The following is a 22940-nucleotide window of genomic DNA, read 5'->3' on the forward strand; positions in this document are numbered from 1 at the left end:
TTTTAAGACCGAATGGCTTCCTACGTCAGATGTCTTAGTGTCTTATTATCATACCTTTATTGTTCACTATTAATTCATGATTAATTCTTGTACATGTAGTTGCGCCTTTAGAGTCTATTTTGTCTAAACTACAACTTCAGAGATTTAAAGAACTTTGTTATTTTAATAACTGGTATACAATGTTTTGTTCAAATACATTAATTTAAACATAGATAGCATCTATGTTTAAATTAATGCATGGATTTTTTGTTTTATTACGTAAATTCAGTGATGAAATATATTGACGTCAGTATCATTGTAGCTATTATAACTAGCAGACAACACCCACGGACGCAAAAATGTACATTTATATTTTTAAATACATATTTCTTCTTTTGTCATGTGCTGTTTTGATGTTATATTTTTTCTTCCGACATAAATATGGATACTGGAGAAAACGCGGTGTATCTTCTGCAGAACCGACTATTTTCTTCGGGAACCTCTCATTCCTCATGAGGTCAAGCATCTCAGATGCTTTTCGTGTGTTTAGTGAGAAGAAAAGTGATTACTTAGGCATATACCTGTCATGGAAGCCGACGCTTCTCATCCAGTCCAAGGAGTACGCAAGAAAAGTATTAGTTACAGACAGCGAGTATTTTCAGGACAGATATAGCTATGCTGGGCTAGAAGAAGACCCCTTGGGATCGCTGAATTTATTTTCTGTCAAGGTATGTGCGTTCTGTCTAAGATCTTACTCCCGAAAGTTAATTATATATTTATATCGACGTTTCAGGGTAAGACTTGGATCAAAATGAGAGCTGGTATAATGCCCATGTTCACGCGAATGCGTTTGAAACAGCTAACAGAACTCATAAACCGGAATTCCATGGAACTTGTCAAAAAAATACAACGAGACTATCTCGATACAAACACACCAATACATCTTAAGGTACACAAGTGACATTTAAATGTAAACGTTTATCGGATTATTTTTTACTAAATGTTATATTTCAACAGAGTCTATTTGCCATGTACACTTCCGATAATGTGGCTTTTACTGTATTCGGTCTACGTGTAAGTGCCTTAAAAGAAAGCACTTCACCGCTATGGCGCATAACAGGACCTATGGCCAAATGGAGTTTTTGGAGAGGCGTCGAATTTTCCACGATATTATTCTTACCTTGGTTGGCAAAATTAATTAGGTACGACATTTTTTTATATCTTGGCTTAGAAGTATAATAATACATTTCATAAAATTGGAATCCTGGTTTTGTTTTAGGTTAAAGTTCTTTTCAGAACGTGCTACAAACTACATAAGGAAATTATTTTATGATGTTGTCGAAAGACGCAAAGGCACCGGACAATCAAGCGAAAGTGATCTTGTTAATCAATTATTAAAATTAAAAGACAATTTAAAGCTACCAGCAGAACCAGACAGTCGTAAGTTATCAAATTATGTTTTTTCGAAAACATTAGGAAAAGCCTACAGATTTATTTTGTTTTTTCTTTAGAACTAGCGGACGATTTGATGTTGGCACAAGCCGCTTTATTTATATTCGCCGCAATTGGAACCTCATCCACTACAATTTGCTATTGTCTGCACGAACTGGCACATAACCTTGAGAAACAGGTGAATGAACATCATTTATTGAATTATTTTTTCTTATGTAAGCGACATTTTTGTACTTATTGCGAATCCCATTACGCACTTATTGTTTCTCTATAGGAAAAATTGTTTCAAGAAGTGGATGCAGCGATAAAATCAAGCGGAAAACAAATTTTAGATTTTGATGAATTATCAAATCTCAAATATCTAAAGTCTTGTATTCTAGGTGAGTTTCTCTGCATTAAGAAAAAAATATTCAGACTTATTTTGATGGCTGTCTCATAAAATCCCACAAATCCTTTCAGAAACATTAAGAAAGTATCCACCAGTGCCATTTTTGGATAGGATTTGCAATAAGACGTACAAACTGAACGACGAGGTGACCATTGAGAAAGGCACGCCGGTGTTCGTGAATGTGATTGGAATCCATCACAGCGAGGATTATTTCCCCGAGCCCGGGAAGTGGCTTCCCGAGAGGTTCGTTGAGACATCGGACGCTGATAATCTCGACTTTACATTCCTACCGTTTGGAGGAGGACCCCGGAATTGCATGGGTAAGGTATTCCAATAAAATTAACGCGCTTGAGACTACAGCATGTAACCGGAGTTTATTAAAGGCTGATAAAATGTATCACTTGTAACTTGTAAGGATCATCCTGAGTTTAGAAGATTTTGGAAACAATTATCATTTGACTGAATATTGCTGACTATCAACTGTCGATGAAATATTTCACTGCTGGATAAAGACTGCTTCATAAAACCAGGAAGTCAAAATGTACATTTGTTCCGCAGGTTTTCGTTATGGGCTGATGCAAGTAAGCAGTGCTGTCGCTCACATGGTGGCCAAATACAGGTTTGAGAGCAGAGATCCACACATTATAGAAGCTGACCCTTACAGTTTTCTATTGACGCCTAAAACTGCGTCAAATTTTAAATTTGTGGCAAGATAAATAGATTTATGTGACTGTCTAACTGATTTATAAAAATATTCTAGTAGAAGTTTGATGCCGTAGTCTATCGTGGTATCTATCTAGGTTCTGAACCCAGATATTGATACTAACCTCTCTAACGGTTACAGCGATTTCGATTATTCTTTCAATGGTGAAAACAAATTTACTTTGGATGGTTCTTGAATATTTTTCAACAAAAGCATAAAAAATATGGGTGATTCGGAGGTTCTCCAATGAGATGAATAAATTTTTAAGTTATTAATTTTTCTTTTTCTATTTATACCTTTTAAATAATTCCAAGTTAGTTTTACATAGAGGTCGGCACTCTACGCGAAAGTTCCACAATGTACCTACAGTCTATCCTAAACACGTAAACTAAGTTCAAGCGTGATCGAAACACTGTTCGTTTGACATTGGCTTGCATCAATAGTGATATGTAAAGCCAAATAAAATAACAACCGCACGTTTTGTTTCAATGAACTACACGATCACCAGACAGATACTAGTAATAAAAATGAAAATACGATTACGGATTTTTTACAAATCGAAGTAAACGAAGATGGAGCTGTATAAATGCGGATGAAGAAATACATGAAATTGCATGTTACTAACAAATATAGGAAAAAGTAGTTGTAAGCTTGTCATCGTAGAAACAATATGATGAGTAAACTGTATTATGAATGCTCGGCGCTTTAAATGAAATTCTAAATCCTCACTGTTACCACACCTACTGAGTCTGCGCATAAGATTATCTAAGGATGAAAGCCCATTTTGTTTTGTTCAATTACGTTACTTTTTTAAAGATTTTACTATTGTATATTCACATTTATGACGCTCGCAATTAATTAATGGATGACTTTTATAACTGTTTTCACATTTTGAACATAATCAAGAATGTATATTTCTTTGGATTGAGTTTGTTTCTCATGTCATAGTTTTGTTTTCTTGTTTCTTTTTTTAAATTTGGCTTTTTAATATCTTTCTCACATGTTCCACTACGTTAAGAAAGAAAACGGAGACTTTCAAATAATATGTTATGAAAAGAAACTCTCAAACGAATCAAGGACGTATTTACACTTCTCCACCCACAATACACCATTTCGTCTTTTTTGTACCGAAGCTTTTTTTATTTAACTTATTTTATAACATCCCGTGTATTATTCGCAATTATTTTGAGTATTCACAGAGAATACTAATTAGGTATTTTTAAACTCCACACTTGGGGTCAATAAGGCCGACTCACAAAAAAATCAAAATTGTGTTTTTCATTAATTAAGTAGTACCTAACAGTGGAGTATCTATTGCGCATAATCAGTAGGTCTTACCGTTTGTAAGTCCAAGCAGACTAGAGTACGGTTGTCATATCTGTTCTATGAAAATAGATCACATTATAATTAGTACTTAACCTAAGATAACCTGCGGCGTTACTTTACTGCCACAGCTACTACTAAACTATATTCTATTTAATAACAAAAGCAGTTATATTAATTATCAGCAATAGTGTGATACGAGTGCACAAGCATTCGTTTTCTTACTAGCATATTATGTCATTTCACCGTACTTTTATGAGATACATACTGCAATATTCTTCTTCAAATACCAAAAAAAAATCGTGTATTCACCATTTTTTTCCTTTGTTAAAATAGCCTTTCATATTTTTTATTTTCGAAGGCAGTAAAAAATTTTTAAATTAACGGTACAAAAAGAAAATTTAAACAAAGAATAAAACACAAAAACGCCATGCATTCAAGATCACCTTCCTCCCTTTACTAGTTCACAATTTACTAGTTCACATGTTTTGAATACGTAGATTGGAGGTTTTGCTTTTCCACAACCTGAAAAAACTGAAATACTAAATTCAAATTATTGAACATTCAGTATTTGGTTATTTCTCCTTGCATCTCATAAGCAATTCTTTTTCACTTTTGAGATATTTGTACAAAATATTGTGAACTTTTTTTCTAACGGTACGGTACGGTGTCTGTAAAATAAGTAGTTTATGCTGGTTGTTTGTAATGATAAGGTTGACATTTGCAACGATAAATACTAACTAAGAGCATCGTATTTATACAGCCTCGGTATTTTAGTACAAGTCATCACAGCGATCGGACGCAAGATGTTGCTTTATGTATTTCAATGCGCATTTTATTTTTTCACGTGTGCTGTTACCGTATTATACTTTTTCTTCCGTCATAAATATGGATATTGGAAAAAACGTGGCGTGTCTTATGAGAAGCCGACCATGTTCGTCGGTAACTTATCATTCCTCATGAGGACAAGCATATCAGAAGCTTTCCTTGCGCTGAATCAAAAAAACAAGCGTGATTACTTGGGGATATACCTGTCATGGAAACCGACGCTCATAATCCAGTCCAAGGAGTACGCGAGACAAATTTTAGTGAAGGATAACGATTGTTTCGTGGATAGATATAGCTACAGTGGACGGGCAGAAGACCCCTTGGGCTCATTGAATTTATTTTCTCTTAAGGTATGTATAGATTTCAAAGAGTAGTGATTTATTTTATCATACTTTTTCTTCATGAAGCCTTTGTTGCAGAGTCCAGTTTGGAAACAAATGAGAGCAGACATCACCCCAATGTTCACAACTATGCGTCTGAAGGGACTCACAGAACTCATGAATCTGAATTCCGTCGAGCTAGTCAATAAGATACAGCGCGACTACATCGCCCATAACAAACCTGTCGATGTAAAGGTTTGTAAATAGTCTCTAATTACAATCAGTTTTTTATAATTTTAGTTAGTCATAAAATCGTAATACGCAGTTGTTGTTTGACTGTTGGTGACCCTTTTCGATTCCCATCCAGGACAAATGTTTATGCGATAAGCGTGAACATTTGTGCTACGCCTGAGTTAAATTGATCCATAGCATGTAATTTTTTTGATAAAATTACATATTTAGAAATTTGTAGTTTTATAAATTTATTGTCTAGTTCTCTTTATACAAGCTTTGTTTAGTGCGTTTGTTGTTTTGTTATAATTTATCTGTGAAGCTGACGTTTCTAATTCTTAACCTTTTTCATATCCAGACTATCTTTGGCATGTACACGTCTGATACCGTAGCTTTTACCGTTTTTGGCATTCGAGTAAGCGCCTTGAAGGAAGGGTCTTCGCCACTTTGGACCATCACCGGCCCTATGATGGAATGGACACTGAAGAGAGGCATCGAGTTCTCTACTATCCTACTTATTCCTTTCATAGCTAAGACATTGAGGTTAGTAAAGTGCATTTTGAAACAAGTATATAAAAACAAAAGTGAACTCCATTTTAGTCACCCAGCTATGAAACAATATTTTCAATTTTCAATTTTGACTCTATTGACTCTATAGCTCAGTTGTTCTATGCACCTTAAAAGAAAAATTGTTCTACTTAAACTATAATATGTTTTAGGCAAAAGCTCTTCTCACAAGAAGGAACAGACTACGTACGAAAACTATTTTGGAATGTTGCCGGTGAGCGTAGAAAGACGGGAAAATCCAGTGACAAAGATCTTGTCAATCATTTATTAAAACTAAAAGATAATTTGAAGCTGCCTGCTGGATCCGGCGCCCGTAAGTTCACTTCTATATGTCTACTTAAAGTTACGAAGGTAACTCTGATATTAACGGATAGTATTAATGATCTATTATAATGTGTCGAAGAAAAAATATTGAAACAGCACTAAGCGCGCGAGTTTATTAACCCAAGCATCCGAAATTTGACAATTTGTGTTTTGAAGTCCTTTTTTCTTTAAGTCTACACCTAACTATCTGTATTTGTTTTTTGCTGGCATGTTTAGCTATACCTGCTAACACTACGGTCTCTGAACTCTAATACACTATAAAAAAATGAGAGTGACTTTTCAGAGCAAAATTATAACTCGTTGTATCGCTTTTTTTTTTGTTTCATAAGAAATCTTCTAAAATAATTGATCTTCATTTAATGAAAATCAATTATATTTTGATATGGATGGACCGCTTATGATGATCTAAGTGGCCATAATCTCCTTATCCATACTAACCAGAAAGACTTTTTGTGTCCTGTAATAAATTTTCCAACAGCCCCTAATCAAAATAACTTTTTGGTTTGGTTTCAAAGAAAATGTCAAAACTATTGAATGTCTCCTTCCAGAATTTGCTGATGATCTGATGTTGGCACAAGCTGCTTTGTTCATATTCGCTGCCATTGAAACCTCGTCTATAACACTTCTGCACTGCCTGCATGAACTGTCTCATAATCCTGATAAGCAGGTGACGTCTTGACGCAAACTACTATATCAGTGTTCTATTACCTTACTTTTATTTTGAGCATAATGTCAGTAGTAAATTTAACTAGTATGTATAGTAGGAGCAAGTTATTAGGCGCATAGTAAAGATTTTGATTTTATTTCTCAGGAAAAATTGTTTAATGAAATTGATAAAACCATGAAATCAAGTGGCAAAGAGGTATTGGGCTACGAAGAACTAGCAAGCATTAAATATCTTACTGCGTGCATACAGGGTAAGGGGGAAAAAGGCTTGTTCCTCAGTTAAATCTTCGTGGAATTAATAGGACTTAATGATAAACCTTTATCAAACGTTTCAGAAACATTGAGAAAATATCCTCCAGTACCGTTTTTGGACAGGTTATGCAATAAGACAGTCAAACTGAATGATGAGGTGACCATTGAGAAGGGCACGCCGGTGTTTGTGAATGTGATTGGAATCCATCACAACGAGGATTATTTCCCCGAGCCCGGGAAGTGGCTTCCCGAGAGGTTTGACGGCAAAAGCGAAACTGACAATCTAGACTTTACATTGCTTCCGTTCGGCGAAGGGCCTAGAAACTGTATCGGTAAGTTGCAATAGTTATTGCTGTCTTAGTGTATGTGCCACTAGCTATGTTTACATCATATAAAAAGTATTTTACGGATTAAGAGAGTATATCTCTTCAATCCGTAAAACACTTTTACCAATATAACAAAATTGTAAAATTTAACTGGTCACTCGCCTCTCACGGAAGAGACAAGTAGAAGAAGAAGGGCCTTTTCCCTGCAGTGGGACATTCGAGGCTAATAATAATAGTCAAATAGACAAACCTCAGATGACAGCATATTTCATATATATTTCAACTAAGTATTTTTTTTTCTTTTTCTTTAGGTCTACGTTATGGGCTGATGCAAGTACGCAGCGCTATCGCCCACATGTTGCCTAAGTACAAGCTTGAGCCAGTAGAACCGTATAAAATAAACGCTGATCCTTACAACTTCCTATTGTCGCCCAAATCTGGTTTCAGTATGAGGTTCATCCCCCGATAAATAAACGCCGAAAGTGTTAATGTAAATATTATGTATGATATTAATAAAAGAATTTTACCACTTTGAACTTGTCCTTTTGACCACTGTACCCGTAGAGTTGTTCCAGTTACCATGAAAATATTGCTCGCTTTTCCTCCACGAAACAAAAAGCACTGGATATACAAACAGGTCATGAAAACAACTTCACTTAAAAGTAAAAAATTGATCATTATTTACCTTCACAAACGTTCAAGTCACATTCACAAAGAAGCCCAGACTCACAAACGTCATACACGGGGATCGAACTCGCGACATGTCGCTAATATTGGATTTGGCGTAGTGAACCACTCGGTTAACCGTGCAGTGATAAAATATAATTTTGCCAGTACTCCGCTAATTAATCGCTCATTATGTCATTTATTATATCACAGTAATCGCGGAGATAACTAACGACACAACCAAGGCTGACATGTTCTTTATTGGCATTTATTTAAAAGTATGTTATTAGAATGCATGACGGGAAATATATTTGCTGAAGGACCAATCAAAGGGGACGGACTCATTCTCTAACAGAAATTAAATAGCCGTCATTCTACTATTTCTTGCTATAGGTGACGTTATTTGAATACCTAGTGTTATTTTAATGCTAAATTAAATTCCCCATCGCTCGTACGTGCAAAGTAGCCAACGAGAGCTCTGCTGATATATTTTCGGATTCACTCATTCGTTAGGAAGAGTGTTATTATCTCTTCCACTTTATAACTTCAGTAATGGGATATGTATTTTTTGTTAATCAGGCATCAGTCTTTTGAATAATGCTGTTGTGTTTTTTTTTCTAATTGGTTCAAAATTTAGTCATACCTAAATATATATATTCATGATGTATGGTATAAGTGGTGCGAATGTTCAAGTAAAAATGTGTTAGAAAAAAAAAAACGAAATAGCCGCGCCTTGTGTTTTTTTTTTTTAAACAATATTGAAATACGACAGCACAACTATTATCAGAATAAAAAGTTCCAAAAGGCTCCATCATTCGCTCGTTGTCAATTACCTCCATAAAATTTATCTCAATAAGTCCAGCCGTTTGAGTGTATATTCGTAACAAACATATGCACCTTAAAAAATGTTGGTTATTGAAAAGATTACTATCGATCTATATTTATAAAGTATCGGCATATCGCTGCGATAAGTGCTAACGGATAACCGTGCTACTGCTATCTCCAGAAATCGTATTAATAGCATATCATTGCACTGGACAAAATATTAATTTCAAAATGAAATAAACCGAACTAATTTATAATTAGTTAAACATTAACTCAGACTTGAATACCCGAATTTACCCGATAATTCCTACAACTAGCTAGACAAATGTAGTCTGTAGACGAGTTCCGTATAACATTCTTTAAGAGCATTTAATTATTTTTTTTAATTTCACTCCCAAGAAACATTTATGTACATAAAATAATAGAACTTCTGAACCATAAATGTACTTACTGTACAAATGTAAATAAATAATAAAAAATCAAATACAAGAACAAAGATAATCACTTATCAGCACATTAACTGATAACTCTGTTTAAGAATCCACACGATTGTCTTAATGGTTTGGGACTCCATTTTTACATGAACGCGCGAACTTACCGGACGCCGACATGTTGACCGCTATCACGCAGTCGTTACTTGCTGTTATAATAATCTGTTTGACGGCCTTCTATTTCTTCTCAAAACATCGTTATGGGTACTGGAAAAAACGCGGAGTGCCACAAGTCGAAGAACCAGTGCTCTTCTTAGGAAACCTTTCCTTCTTGATGAGAAAGAGTTTCTTTGATGCTGTCTATGACTGGACCAAAAAGTACAAGGATGAGTACTTTGGAATGTACTTCGGATGGACCCCGGCACTTATAGTGAACAATTCAGAGCTTGCAAAACATGTGCTAGTGAAAGACTACGATAGTTTTCAGAACAGGTTCTCGTATTCAGGGCTCGATGACGACCCGTTGGGTTCTCTGAATTTATTTTCAGTCAAGGTAAGAATTTACAAAAATTAATTCATTGTATAGGCCATAAGGGATTACCAACAGTTAAAAGCAATTTAGCCATGTCACATATATATTTTTTGGAGTTTCGGATACTTATATCCATTCAAGATCTTCTACTTATTTAGATACCAGTTAAATTAGCAAAGTGACCGTAATTTCTCAACTTATTGAACAACGATTTATTAAACTTCTTTCTTTCTAAAGAATTGTGTTTGTCTTAGAACCCCATATGGACTCAAATGAGGAATGAAATATCTCCAATGTTCACGAGCGCCCGGCTAAAGGGATTCGCTAACCTTATGAACTCAAATTCAGCGGAACTGGTTCGTAAGGTACAAACGGATTTCATAGACAACAATGAGCCAGTTGATTTCAAGGTAACGTTTTTATTTTACAAAAAGGTACAATTATAATGAAATAAACTATTCGTTTTAGTAACAGCAGAATTCTGTACCAAAATACACTTTATTCACGGAGATTTTTTAGTCGTCTTACAAAAGAAGCCCAGTCCGACGTAAATTACCCCTAGGCGCGATTATTATTTTTTTATCATCAACTAAGATAATAAGTACGAAGAAAAAATAAACAAGAGAAATCTGACATATACTCTTAAAAATGATAAAAACGCCGCAGCCCGCGCCCCTCACCATTGTTACAAGGCTTGGACCGCGCTCGCAACAGAGCTATGTTTCTAAAAAACTACGAATCGCATCATAATATTGAATAAAAATTGCATTTTAAATTTATTCAAATCCTATTAATACCTACATATTTTATATCGTGAACCTCTTCTAGTCATTGGATACATGAACTGGGCTGCTTTTGTAAGACGACTAAAAAATCACGGTGTATAACATTAAAAGTTCCTTTGTAATATTTTCGCTCTATTTGCCATGACTCCTGCTAGACTAAGTTACAACTACCTTTTAATTAGTGTCGGAGAATAATAAAAAAATTAAGATGCATTCTTTATTGAAAATATTTTTTGCGGTCAGTATCTTTAAAGTAAAATCTGTTTCAAGAAGATCTGTTCATTAGATAAAGAAGGCAATATTGGTAATCGATACTTGTGGCCGTTTTATTACCTCGCTCGCTCATATTTCTTACTGGACAGACTTATTTATCTTAGGTACATGTTGAAGCGTAACATTTAAAATTGAGTCCGTTCCATACGTATTTTTATCGATGGTCTCACCTGCTGGTATGCCTGTGTCTTAAATATTATGTATCTATTTTTAACCACCAAAACTCAGTAAGTTACTTTCGTAAGTACAGTCAGCACGGAAGTCGGTTAACACAAACGAATTTTCAAGACAACTGTATTTAGTGATATAGTTACAAAATGGACCTGACACCTGGACTAGTAAAAACATAGTAAATACACAAACCTACATGCGTATGACTGCACTTAAAGTCGAGTGGTTGTGGTCAGCACTGAAAACTCACTATGCGCGACTTCTCGCGGGTTCCATCCCCGCGTAGGTTAAGCGTTTTTATGGCCTACAAATGGTTGTCCCGACTAGCTTTCCTTGTGCATGAGTCTTTAATGTTTGTGAAACTTTCCGCGGAACAAGGACCAAATTCCTTAATGCGGGAGTCGTAGGTAAAAAAAAACCCTGTCAGTTTTTAAATAAGGGTAAGTAAACAGACTTCTGTTGCTGACAATATAGTACATAGCTGCATAGTTAGGTATATGGTACGATTCGTAATTGTGGTACATACGAATAAGTAGGCTGTATTATCCCATGGCTATAATACGTACGTCATGAACTAAATAGCTGTTATAAATAGTCTTTTTATTTACAAGCACGTGATGATTGTAGTTTTTTGCATCCTATCATTACATTATGTAGGAGCGTACAATGTTGTCATTTGTCATTTGTTTTTGCAACTCATGCCTAAGTATATACTTGTTAGTTATTTCCGTATTTCTGTCAACTTGTGTTTATTTTAATGGTCCAGGCTGTACATATTTAAAATAGTTTATCCCAATGCTATCCTAAGCCCGATCCGTGTAAAATACCTAAATGTTGTCTTGTCTGTTGTGTTTTGTGAATAGGGCAACAGCAGGTTTCCTTGATTTCTTTTCTCAATCTATTGATTATGCCAAGTTACATAAATTAAATTTAAACAATCATTTACCCAAGCTTCATTATTCATATTGCACCAGCGTAGGAACGAAAACCTTACAGGGAAATACATTTATTCCTTTTCCAACACAGCAAAACAATCAACGTAACGCTAGGACAATTACAACTGGTCTTCAATCAGGTTTTTCTCCCACAGAAATTGTTTCTCATGTACACATCGGACACGGTGGCGTACACAGTGTTCGGCATCCGCGTCAGTGCCCTGAAGGAGGGCATGTCGCCGCTCTGGTACATCACCTGCAACATGCTCAAGTGGTCCTTCTGGAGAGGCCTGGAGTTCACCATGATCTTCTTCATGCCCGTCATCGCTGCTATATTCAAGTAATTGCAAATTTCATGTTGCGGTATGCATGGATAATGTTAACGTTAAATGTACTTTCCGTGAAAACATCGTGAGGAAACCTGGGTAACCCGGTCACTACCTCTCTAAGAAATTCTGCTTCTGCCGTGCACTAGGTACATGGAATAAAGCAGCACCTATCTTCCACAGACGCAAGTCTTATTTTAAGATGTGCGGGTGGGGAATTAGTTAGAATAGTATTATTGATATTTATGTGACTCTACAGAGACACAGAAGCAAAAGTTCATAACAATGCATTCAAAATTGCATTGTGTTGATACAACTAATCGTTTTCAGATTCAAATTCTTCTCAAAAGAAGCAACGGAATACGTAAAAAAGTTGTTCTGGGATGTTGTGAACGAGAGAAAGAAGACTGGACTAACTAATGATACAGATCTCGTAAACCTTTTGTTGAAGTTGAAGGATAATTTGAAACTACCGGCCGAATCGGGCACGGGTAAGTTTCCTTCCTAGATAAGATCATGCACTGAAGGATTTCAATTAAGCGAATAGAAAGAAACAGGAAGTTTGATGTTATTCAATAATTGTATCAATCTAATATTTTTTGTGTAACTTTCTAGGACAAAATTTAAAGTTTTTGTGTTAATAATTCCAAATATTTCTATCCAATATATTTGTATCTAGACTATAGATTCACCAACTATTTACTATTTAGGTTTCTATACTAATTGTCACTAAATAGTGTCAATGGCAATTCAACAAATATATCATGACAGGAACGAAAAAATAATTTAAAGTTATAGCCTTTCCATTACATAGTATCAATATTTTTTTTATCTTACTTCGACATGTAAATGCTTTCTATCAAGATTGATTATCTTATATCTTGTTTACATCAAAATATTATCATTGTAACAATCATTTATTTCATAAACGAACAAAAATTTTACAATTCCTATGTCATTACATGATTTAATATTTTTGGTTAGGTACTAATTGCATCATTATGAGGATTAAATTGCTTAATTACCAAATGATGTCATAACAATAGTGTGACCGTGACTAGTAACTAATAATTAACGACACAAATTGTATAAAAAATTGTTGTCAGTCATGTGCCGAAAATTTCCACTCATTCAAACAGACAAAACTACGCATAATCGTGTACATATGATAAGCTTATGAATCACTATTAATAATAAATCCATTAATAAAATACTTTTAGAACTAGCTGACAACTTAATGCTGGCCCAAGCTGCCGTGTTCATATTGGGCTCTATTGAAACGTCCTCTACGACGCTAAGCTACTGCATACATGAGCTGTCACACCACCCGGAGCAACAGGTATTATAACGTTAGCCAATTATAAATATCCCTAGGCAAAGGTAAATCACCGTAGCCTCAGAGCCATCTTGCTTGCTCAAAGGAGGTTGGTGATTTCAGATGGCACAATATTTGGAATTGAAGTTTTCTTTTAATAGTTAGTTTGCATATTAAAATTAACTAATTAGTAGAGCAAAGTATTGATGATAAAACTCTTTTTATAATATAAACGTGACTAATGCTTGACCTTTAATATAACGAAGGTCATCTGAGAGTCAAATGCGTATTTTAACTATTAAGTATCATTTCAGCTGGTCATTGAGTGATAGTAATGTTTATATGTATGACGAAGTGCATAAAAATAACTTCAGTTATCATTAAAATCATTTGGTTTTGATATCGAGTTTCCTTTGAGTCACAATTATTTTTACTATAGTAACATTAAAGGCATTTTAACAGGAAAAGCTTTATCAGGAAGTTAGTAAGGCGTTGAAAGAAAGCGGAAAAGACATATTGGACTACAATGAATTACTGGAGCTCAAGTACCTTACTGCCTGCATCCATGGTGCGTATTCACAACTACTAACTCTTTAAACGAAAAGTTTACTTGTCTTGCTGTACAGCTGTCTTTCTGTTATTGTGTGCTTTTATGACATTCTACGGAAGATTCTTTTTATTTTTATATGTAACCCCCATAGCTTAACCACTACCTTCTCAACCGACTTCAAATAGGAGAAGGTTCCCAATTCGTCTGTCTTTTGTTCTTCTTTATGTTCGTTGCCTCACCACTTCGGACTGCATAAACCGATTTGTTGATTATTTTTTCGTTTACGATGAAATAACTGTCATTGAGAATAACGGCAATTATCGCATGAAAATCTCATCAAGTTTGGCTCAAACGTGTTATATTTAAAGGCGTTTGTAAGATTTTGTTGTTAAAACAATACTTTAAAGTCAATTAATTCACCTATTGTGGGAAACGAGACGGCGCACAACAAGGCATGCCCTCTCTCTCTCCTTTTTATTACGGCAACTATTTTACTTTCAGATGGTATTTAACATAGCATAATTATTATTCCAGAAACCTTGAGGAAGTACCCACCAGTTCAGCTGTTGGACAGAGCATGCAACAACACGTTCAAATGGAAGGACCTTACTATTGAGAGTGGTACTCCAGTATACGTGAACATACTAGGCATCCATTACGATGAGGAGAAGTACCCCCAGCCTGATGAATGGCGCCCGGAAAGGTTTATAAACTCCTCGGATAATGATAATCACGACTTCAGCTTTTTGCCTTTTGGAGAAGGACCGAGATTTTGCATAGGTTTGTACCAACTGTTCTCAACTTTTGAAATAATTAAGTGGTTGTGGAAAAAAAAAACAAAAAAACTTTCCCCGATCAATTCAATTTTTTTTTTATCTAAGCTGTTTTTTTTGTTTCGCAGTCTCACTGCAAATCAAAGACCTCCTTTTCATTTTCACTCAGTCCAGTTTATTGCTGTTTTCCACTTTTTTTTATTAGCTTAAGTAAATTCCCCAAAATCCAGCTAAAGAAATATATTTTACTCTCACATGAAGAGCTAGATTTTTTCCTTTAAGGATCAAACAAAGTTTTTCATACATACCGTATGTAATATCATGTATTTTTTCAGGTAAACGCTACGGCATGACGCAGATTCGTTGTGCACTCGCTCAGCTTATAACTAAGTACAGATTTGAGTCCGATTCTGAATACAAAGTGGTGTCAGACCCTTACAGCGTTTTGCTAACACCAAAATACGACACCAAAACTAAAATATTTGCTCGTTCTTAGAAAGTAGGACTGATTATTTTGCAGAGTACAAAATATATTAATTTAACATTTAATATATGTATATTTCGTCATAGCCTTTGTAGTAGGCATCCAATAAAAACAAAATCTAAACTTATTTATAGTCTGATTGCATTGCCTTTTTTTATAAAACTACTCTTTCATGAATTGATTACTACGTTACATGTACATAGGTATACAGCTATGTAAATACATACTACAAAATCCGATCAAGTGCGCTCGCGAAACCGAGAGCTCCGTACAAATTAACAAAAATTCATTTATTGAAAGAACACCTATCAAATGGCAATACCTTCACCTCGAAGTTTTAATTTATTTTTATGTTTTACGAAACATAAGTTAATTTTGTTACCATTAGTATGTTAAATTATCTAGCAATAATGGTTCTCGATAAACTTTTGCAAATACAGTCTGGTGACAGACGGACAGACAGCGAATCCTTAGAAATATAATTCCGTTTTTGCCTTTTGAGTACGGAAGCTTTAAAATTAATCACTACTAGTACCTAATAGAAAGTGTTACAGTGATGTGGGGACCTATTCCAAGTGGTAACGTACATATAATAGAAACAACTCATATTTACATCATTATGTCGTTTTAATAATCAAATCAACGGCAATAAAACACTTAAAGAGTATATCTAGATTACAATCTGGTATCAATCCATCAAAATGTAACGTTATTTAGCAGTTTATCCGATTATCTACATCAGCCGTCTTGTTTTATTTACATCTTAATCACTAAAGCGTATCTACTGTATCAAAGAAAAATGTTTTTTTTTTTCATTTACAATCATCAATCATGTGTGCGGTCTACTTTTCAACATAATTAATAAAAAAATGGTACAACATATTCACAGAGTCATCCTCACTAATACTTTACTTTTGTAGAATAGCTTACAAGCTTAGATGTTGCCCAAATGTTGGAAAAACTTTTGTTGCGTTTCTGGCTTTAAAGACTGAAGTTTGTATTTTTTTAAGCATTAATAAAAAAGTATTGACTTCACATCTGATTACAAAAAATCTTAACTTATATTTTTTCTAACTTTTAAGTCGAGAATATTATTTTATGGTTAATATATGTAACCCACCTTTTCATGCAGAGATCGAGAACGGAGCCGACTGAGATACCATACAATGGAGTTCGAAAAAATATCCATATTTACCCAGGGACTGGCACAAAATATAATTTCCTGTCTTCAGTATCTTCATCATGTTTCGCTCTTATCGGAAACTATAAGTTGATGGAGTTCTACTCCGATTTTTTCAAGAACGAGCCAAATGGAAACTTGATTTCTTTACTTAAACATAGTATGTAATATTACATTTAAAAAACCTAACATTTTACTATGTAATAGATGATAGAATAGACTATGTTATATGTAATAGAAATTAGAAACAAGAACGTCACGTAAAATTCTTTCATGAAATGGAGAATCAAGTGTATAGTTCATACATTAATCTTCATGTACCTATAACTGGAATATCTGAAAGACAAATCGTTTTCCTTTCATTTGGACAGAATCAACACACGCAACAAGCAGGCAGCATAATATATCATTTATATCTTGTTGCGAACATGAAATTCGTTTCAAGTCGTACGAGAGGAAAAAAGGGAAAATAGAATTGGACATCGATAAGTGTCAGATTCACAACATGGGAGTGAGTACAAATATAATGTATAGGCTGGAAACCTTATAAATGATTTATTTTGGGATAAACATTTATTAACGTAAATAAAGGTTAATTTAGTAAACTGGGGGAGTGTTTTACGTGTTAGGTACACTTTTGAAATACGCGCAAACACTTGCGAAATATTCGGCAAACTATATAAGCATCAATCCTAATTTACGGAAAAAAATATGACAAGGGAAATGCATACACCAAAACACGGTCAAAATCTCACTAATTGTGACGTCATAATACTTTTAGCCATACAACCGCTGTGATTGTTTAATGGATATACGGGCTTTATGTATGCGGTAAACCGACAATCCTCGTTCGGATACAAAACTTCGCCTTCAAATGGGATCGGTTATAATAACAACAATACCCTTTCCGTCTTCTGCCTTTCCGATGTTCATATGTTTAACGGGACGATAAGCAATTGATACTTTTATATTTCCTTCTCCTTTTGAAATTATATGAATGTATTTTTGGAATGTTATTCGTCATTTTGATAAAGGTAAGTATTCATATACGCGTTCAGAAAGACGAAATAATGTTACAATACACATTGAAGTATCAAAAATCGAATCTCCCATAGATTTTAACATTGACGTATGTCGTGACTTTGTCTTGTTAATTCAATACATTGGGGTGATTCGTCACAGTTAGCGTTCGGAGAAATGTAATTGGTTTATAGGTTCTTGATAGCTTGGAATATGGAAAAATACCGTATTTCCAATAGAAATACAAGATCAAAAGATTTTTGGGTGCTTTATGCATAATCTAGAGCAAATTACTATTCAATTCCATCTCTTAAAACAAATGAACAGACAGTCTATTAAAATGCATTCTCGAACGCCTTTCCTTTTTCCTCTAGGGTCTAAATTACAAAGGAGCAATATTCAAATGGGTTCAAAACTTCCATTACCGGTTTCTACCATTTTTTTTCTATTATGAATTCGGTAAAAGCGTTAATTGAACATCGAGTTCATTTAGGATATGCAAACATTGATTAATTAAACTGGATTCATGAAGCGTGTACTCTACAGTATTCAAGATTATTTTTATTTTAGGCGTATTGTTCTTTTCGTTAATTTTCAATCACTTTCCAAGGTACTTGGTGTGGAAAAGATTTCACTGGTTTTGTTCGATATTGGGTAGCAACAACGTTTCAAGTATAATCTTCTTCATTAATAAAAAGTATTACATCCAAATTTGCTCGCTATATCAAAAATAGAGACACTATAATATTATAAAATATTCGTTGCCTTATCATATCAAAGCGGATTATAAGTATAAAAATAATAGTAGTTATATTAAATAATACAATTACTAATCTGTTTAGTCTAATCTCTCTCTTTCTTTTCAAATCGTAGCTATCTATGCTGCTATCATGTCTGATGACTTAATATCTACTTATACTTAAATACTTAAACCAAAGTAACGCCACATTATAGAAATGATCCGTGCAAAGTCGAGATACTAATGAGCCGTAACACATTTTTTCAAGATTTTAAGATTTCTATATGTTTAAGGGTAAGACTGCTGTAGTTAGTGGAAGCAGGATTCCGCTACGCCTTGCAGAGTGCTCCCTCATTTCCAAGAGGCCATGGTTGACTCCGTGATATTTTATTTACTAATCCCTTCGTCTTTGGCAGAGTAACCAGTATTGAGTAATACTTAGCAACTGAGTACATAAAAAAGAAAATGGTCATTCAGAAGATTGACAGCGTCATCGTTAACTAAACACTCGACCTCAAACAGCACCCGTCAGAACCTTGAAGCTGTGCGTATAAAGCGGTATTATTGACTATTGTTTGGAACGGTATTATTGCATAACTAAATAAATAGCTCCGAAATTCGAAACGTCGGAAATCATCATTAGCAAAACCATGTAACCCTTTGCTGAGCTGTTCCATGCCATAAATACCTAATAGTGAAGGCCGAACTCGGAATGATTAAATTAAATAATAAATGGTATGTTTAGTAAAAGGCATACGAAATGGACTAAAACCATTTCCAGGAAGTGAGAATGTTTCGTGGATTGGTATGCGTTTCCAAAATCAGACCATTATTCTAAACGTGATATCGATCGCGTCCTAATGGAGATTTTGTAACACACCCTATCCTTTTGTCCTTAAGCGTCAGCACTCACAAACGGACTTATCTACGGAAGCCATTGTCGCTGTTTTCTTTCTTTTTCCTTATGTAGCACAAAATACAGGCTAATTTCACAAAGTGACTGAAATAGGCACCGAAAATATTAGGTTCTTCTTTAGAACAAAACCATCCCAATCTTATTTTTAGATGTACCGCATTTACGAATTGATTTTTAAAACTACTATATATATTTTATTCAATATACTAAATACCAATTAACAATGACATCCAATTAGTAGAGGATAATTTCTCGAAAGACATGTGAACACCATTTCTAATTCTCGTAGAATGTTATGTGTCGTGAAGCACACAAGATAGTCCATCTTGTGTCAGACAGAACCATCCGTAGAGGACAGAATACATAGGTACATAGTTCATCATCCATTGTTACCGAGTCGCAGCGCTTTACAATGCGAATCATTACCGAGGAGGCCGAACAAGCTCGCCGGTCGGCAGTCGGCAGTCGGCCTCCGGGTAAGAGCAACAACACTACGTACATTCAACCACAAAGGTTGTATATACAAGAGAAGTACCAAATTCAAATAGAACAAGGAAATTAATTTCTACTTTCAAAATACACGGCTAGTTCCTAAAATAATTCATTTGTTCAAACAGTACCTACTCCTGAAAAATAATTGAAAACTGTATAGTTTTTTCGTAACGTTTTTAGGACAATACAAATTTTCTGTTACCACTTTTTTATGTATTAAACATTTTTAAAGACTCTCATGAAAGATCAGTAGGTTCCTACAGACTGTCGTATTCCGATAGCCGAAACAAAACAAACATTTTTAGGTTATCAGAAAGCAGCAATCTTGCTTCGCAGACGCAAGATAAACGAAACGATAATACATTTTAATCAAATCTGATTTAAACAGCCGCGATGTTAATAACAGATTAAAACCGAGCATTATTCTTAATATCAATTATCTTGTTGATTTCGCGGTTCGGTGACTTTAATCTACGAGTATACTGATTAACTAATCTTGTAAATCGTTTATCTTTCAAAGAATAGGATCGGCGGAGGAATTAATTGAAAAGTGGCACACCCTCTTCGTGTTAGGGCGGGGGTGAATCAGCACCATTAAACGCATTTTTCACGCGCCATCTTGTCCCTTACCTAGGTATGCTATAGGTATATTAACATTTGTTTGAAAGGAACAGTAACATGTGACGAATTTTTGATATTACGTAAACTTTCTTTTCGACAGTGTTGAAGCTGTGTACGAGTATAGCTGCAAATATAAGTATAAATACGCGAGACCTGGTCTTTTCTAATTGCCAAATATAAATATTCTAAAACCTACATTAACCCTGATAATATCATTCTGCCAAAATCCTTTTGCCCTTAGGAGAGCAGAGCTAAAATACGAGCCTAGATAATTATCATGTAATGAACGTACTGTGCGTGTACATAAACTCTATAGAAAAGGTAGGAGCGGGTACCTTTTTCGTGTAAGATTCATTTTAATATAATTTCAGAGGTGTCGCACATACTTGTATAATAACGAATACGTGTTAAAAAAAGAATATTCAGAAAAATGTGCAAATTGTCAAACTCGCGCCCCTGACCTGCTCAGAAATAATGATTTGAGACGCGAACAAGGCTAAATTATATCACACGTCGGTAGAAAATTGATAAAAGACATTTTATGAAAGCGAAATAAACAGAGGAAATAGAAATACAATGGGGAAATAGGAAACGAAGGTTTAAGGGATAACAAGAGTACTCGCAAAGAATAGAACGCGAACTGAAAGTGAACCCAAAATATTTTCGCTTGTGAGTGGGGAAAGTGAAGTAGGTCTGACCATAGATAAATGGGCCTATATATACGGGATTATAACCGCTACCATTAAAGATAAGATTAGAACAATATTCGGGACCATGATCATAACGGCAGCTGCACAGTAACTCTTCATATTTTCAAGGGCTGATTAGCATAATTCATAATTTCTGAAAAGGTAACTCGAAAATATATTCTAAAGAATAATAAACCTAATAAAATGAATGTTGGAAAATGAGCGCCTCATAAAAAAGTTGTTGAAACGATGTTTTTTTTTCGGAATTCCTCCACATTCAAAAATTAGCCCTTGAGCATTTTGCTCTTAATATAATATGCCGTTGTGAATTCCAACGTAACTTTTTCTTTGGAAAATGTTTGGAGAGCTATGAGCCTATCAAATTACAAAACATTGCTTTTTCTACTTGTTTTCAACATAACCAAAATATCCTTACCTACAATAAATTAAAATTTGGTTCTCTTCAAATTTCCAGTTCTTAATCAATCTATGTATATAAGTTGTGAGCAAATTAAGCTTAGTTCCTTCAAATAAATCAAGTGGAAAATGAAGGCGCAATTTATATTTAATTTACTGTAAATAAATATAAAGAATAGCTGGGTTAAGAAAAATCTCGATATAGACTTTCGTATGTGTATTCACGTGCTCACATGTTATGCTTTATTTAAAACGTAGCTGTAACCTAACTGGTTAGAGATACGTTTTCAAAAAAGCATTTAATCAGATATGGCTTAGCAAGATCGTTATAATGCCTATAAAACATTAAAACTCCATAAGTTTTCGGCAATGGCATAAAATTACAAAAATATCATAACATATTATATTTTCATAAATACATTTATCTATATATGTCAATATTAGTATCGTGAGAAACAAACGCAAATCTAATAAATCCTGTGTCTAAGTCACGCGTAAGGGATCCCAAACATTTTCACGGGCATTCTTGTTAGCTCGCACGCTTCACGACATCACAACGACACGTTTAATTCCAGTTACAAAAGCCGGCTTATTGCGTTTCAAGTCTGTCAAACAATGTATGAGAGAAAATGCACTGATGAATACTGGCATTTTCGAAATTAATTCCATAATCGAGTTGGTTCCAACGGATATCCTAGAAACTATAGAAAGTTCTTTAATATTATTAGAGGAAAAGAAAAGGTTTTACATTTCTGACTAGACAACGTATATCAAAAGGTAAAACCAATAGAAACCTAAAACATATTCAATTTTAATCAGATAATTGGAAATGTTACCCTTAGGCTAGTCTGGGACTAGTTTAGCCTTGAGAAAGTACAAAATTTCAGGTATCTATATAGTACTAACAACTTTGGTAGTAAAATAGGTAATGTATGAAACAATGCGTCACTTTAGATCTGGTAAACTAGTTCTGACAGCTGGCTGCGGTCGTTGGCGCGGAAGGGTCGATTCACACATCGACGAGCTCCTAACAACTCGCACCTCGTTACGAGCAAATTGTATTCAGAGTTACCCGTGACTTCTCTCACTCAATAAATTTGACGAATTAATACCTCCTCATTATTAACAATTTCAGAATTGTATGTGTTTAGCGTTGCTTAAGAATCCTGATGAGAAGGTTGAAGTACAACTGAAATTAAACCAGGATTTTTGGAATCATGTTTATATGAGTATGGAGCTATTTAAAGTATTATAAAAATGAAATAAAAAAACAATCTGTGAATGTATTTCACTCGGCAACAGTGTACCAAAAATGAATGAAATATGAAACTTCAGATCGAGTATCATATGAGCCTTTCCTCACCTCAACTTTCTAATTATAACAAAGTCAAAGATCTCATGCTTCATAAGCATGTGACCAGAATAGAGTCTATAAAAGTAC

General features: G+C 34.6%; 3 protein-coding genes across 3 annotated transcripts; all 3 read left to right on the top strand.

Moving 5' to 3' along the window:
• The first annotated feature begins 208 nt into the window (after positions 1 to 208).
• LOC113492566 (cytochrome P450 6k1-like) lies at positions 209 to 2561 on the top strand. The gene is made up of 8 exons (XM_026870070.1): positions 209 to 707; positions 773 to 928; positions 997 to 1181; positions 1259 to 1419; positions 1491 to 1609; positions 1706 to 1811; positions 1891 to 2139; positions 2378 to 2561. Exons 1-8 carry the CDS (start codon positions 339 to 341, stop codon positions 2533 to 2535), a joined length of 1503 nt encoding a protein of 500 aa, XP_026725871.1. The 5' UTR covers positions 209 to 338; the 3' UTR covers positions 2536 to 2561.
• Positions 2562 to 4459: 1898 nt separating this feature from the next.
• On the top strand, positions 4460 to 7892 carry LOC113492565 (cytochrome P450 6k1-like). Its single transcript, XM_026870069.1, has 8 exons — positions 4460 to 5023; positions 5093 to 5248; positions 5583 to 5767; positions 5944 to 6104; positions 6664 to 6782; positions 6927 to 7032; positions 7117 to 7365; positions 7671 to 7892. The coding sequence occupies exons 1-8, from the start codon at positions 4652 to 4654 to the stop codon at positions 7826 to 7828; spliced, it is 1506 nt and encodes a 501-aa protein (XP_026725870.1). The 5' UTR covers positions 4460 to 4651; the 3' UTR covers positions 7829 to 7892.
• A 1523-nt stretch (positions 7893 to 9415) lies between these two features.
• LOC113492567 (cytochrome P450 6k1-like) lies at positions 9416 to 15537 on the top strand. Its single transcript, XM_026870071.1, has 8 exons — positions 9416 to 9834; positions 10068 to 10223; positions 12133 to 12317; positions 12634 to 12794; positions 13524 to 13642; positions 14081 to 14186; positions 14703 to 14948; positions 15277 to 15537. Exons 1-8 carry the CDS (start codon positions 9460 to 9462, stop codon positions 15435 to 15437), a joined length of 1509 nt encoding a protein of 502 aa, XP_026725872.1. The 5' UTR covers positions 9416 to 9459; the 3' UTR covers positions 15438 to 15537.
• Positions 15538 to 22940: the final 7403 nt, after the last annotated feature.

The sequence above is a fragment of the Trichoplusia ni genome, chromosome 4, assembly GCF_003590095.1.
Source record: "Trichoplusia ni isolate ovarian cell line Hi5 chromosome 4, tn1, whole genome shotgun sequence".
In the NCBI taxonomy this organism is placed as follows: Eukaryota; Metazoa; Arthropoda; class Insecta; order Lepidoptera; family Noctuidae; genus Trichoplusia; species Trichoplusia ni.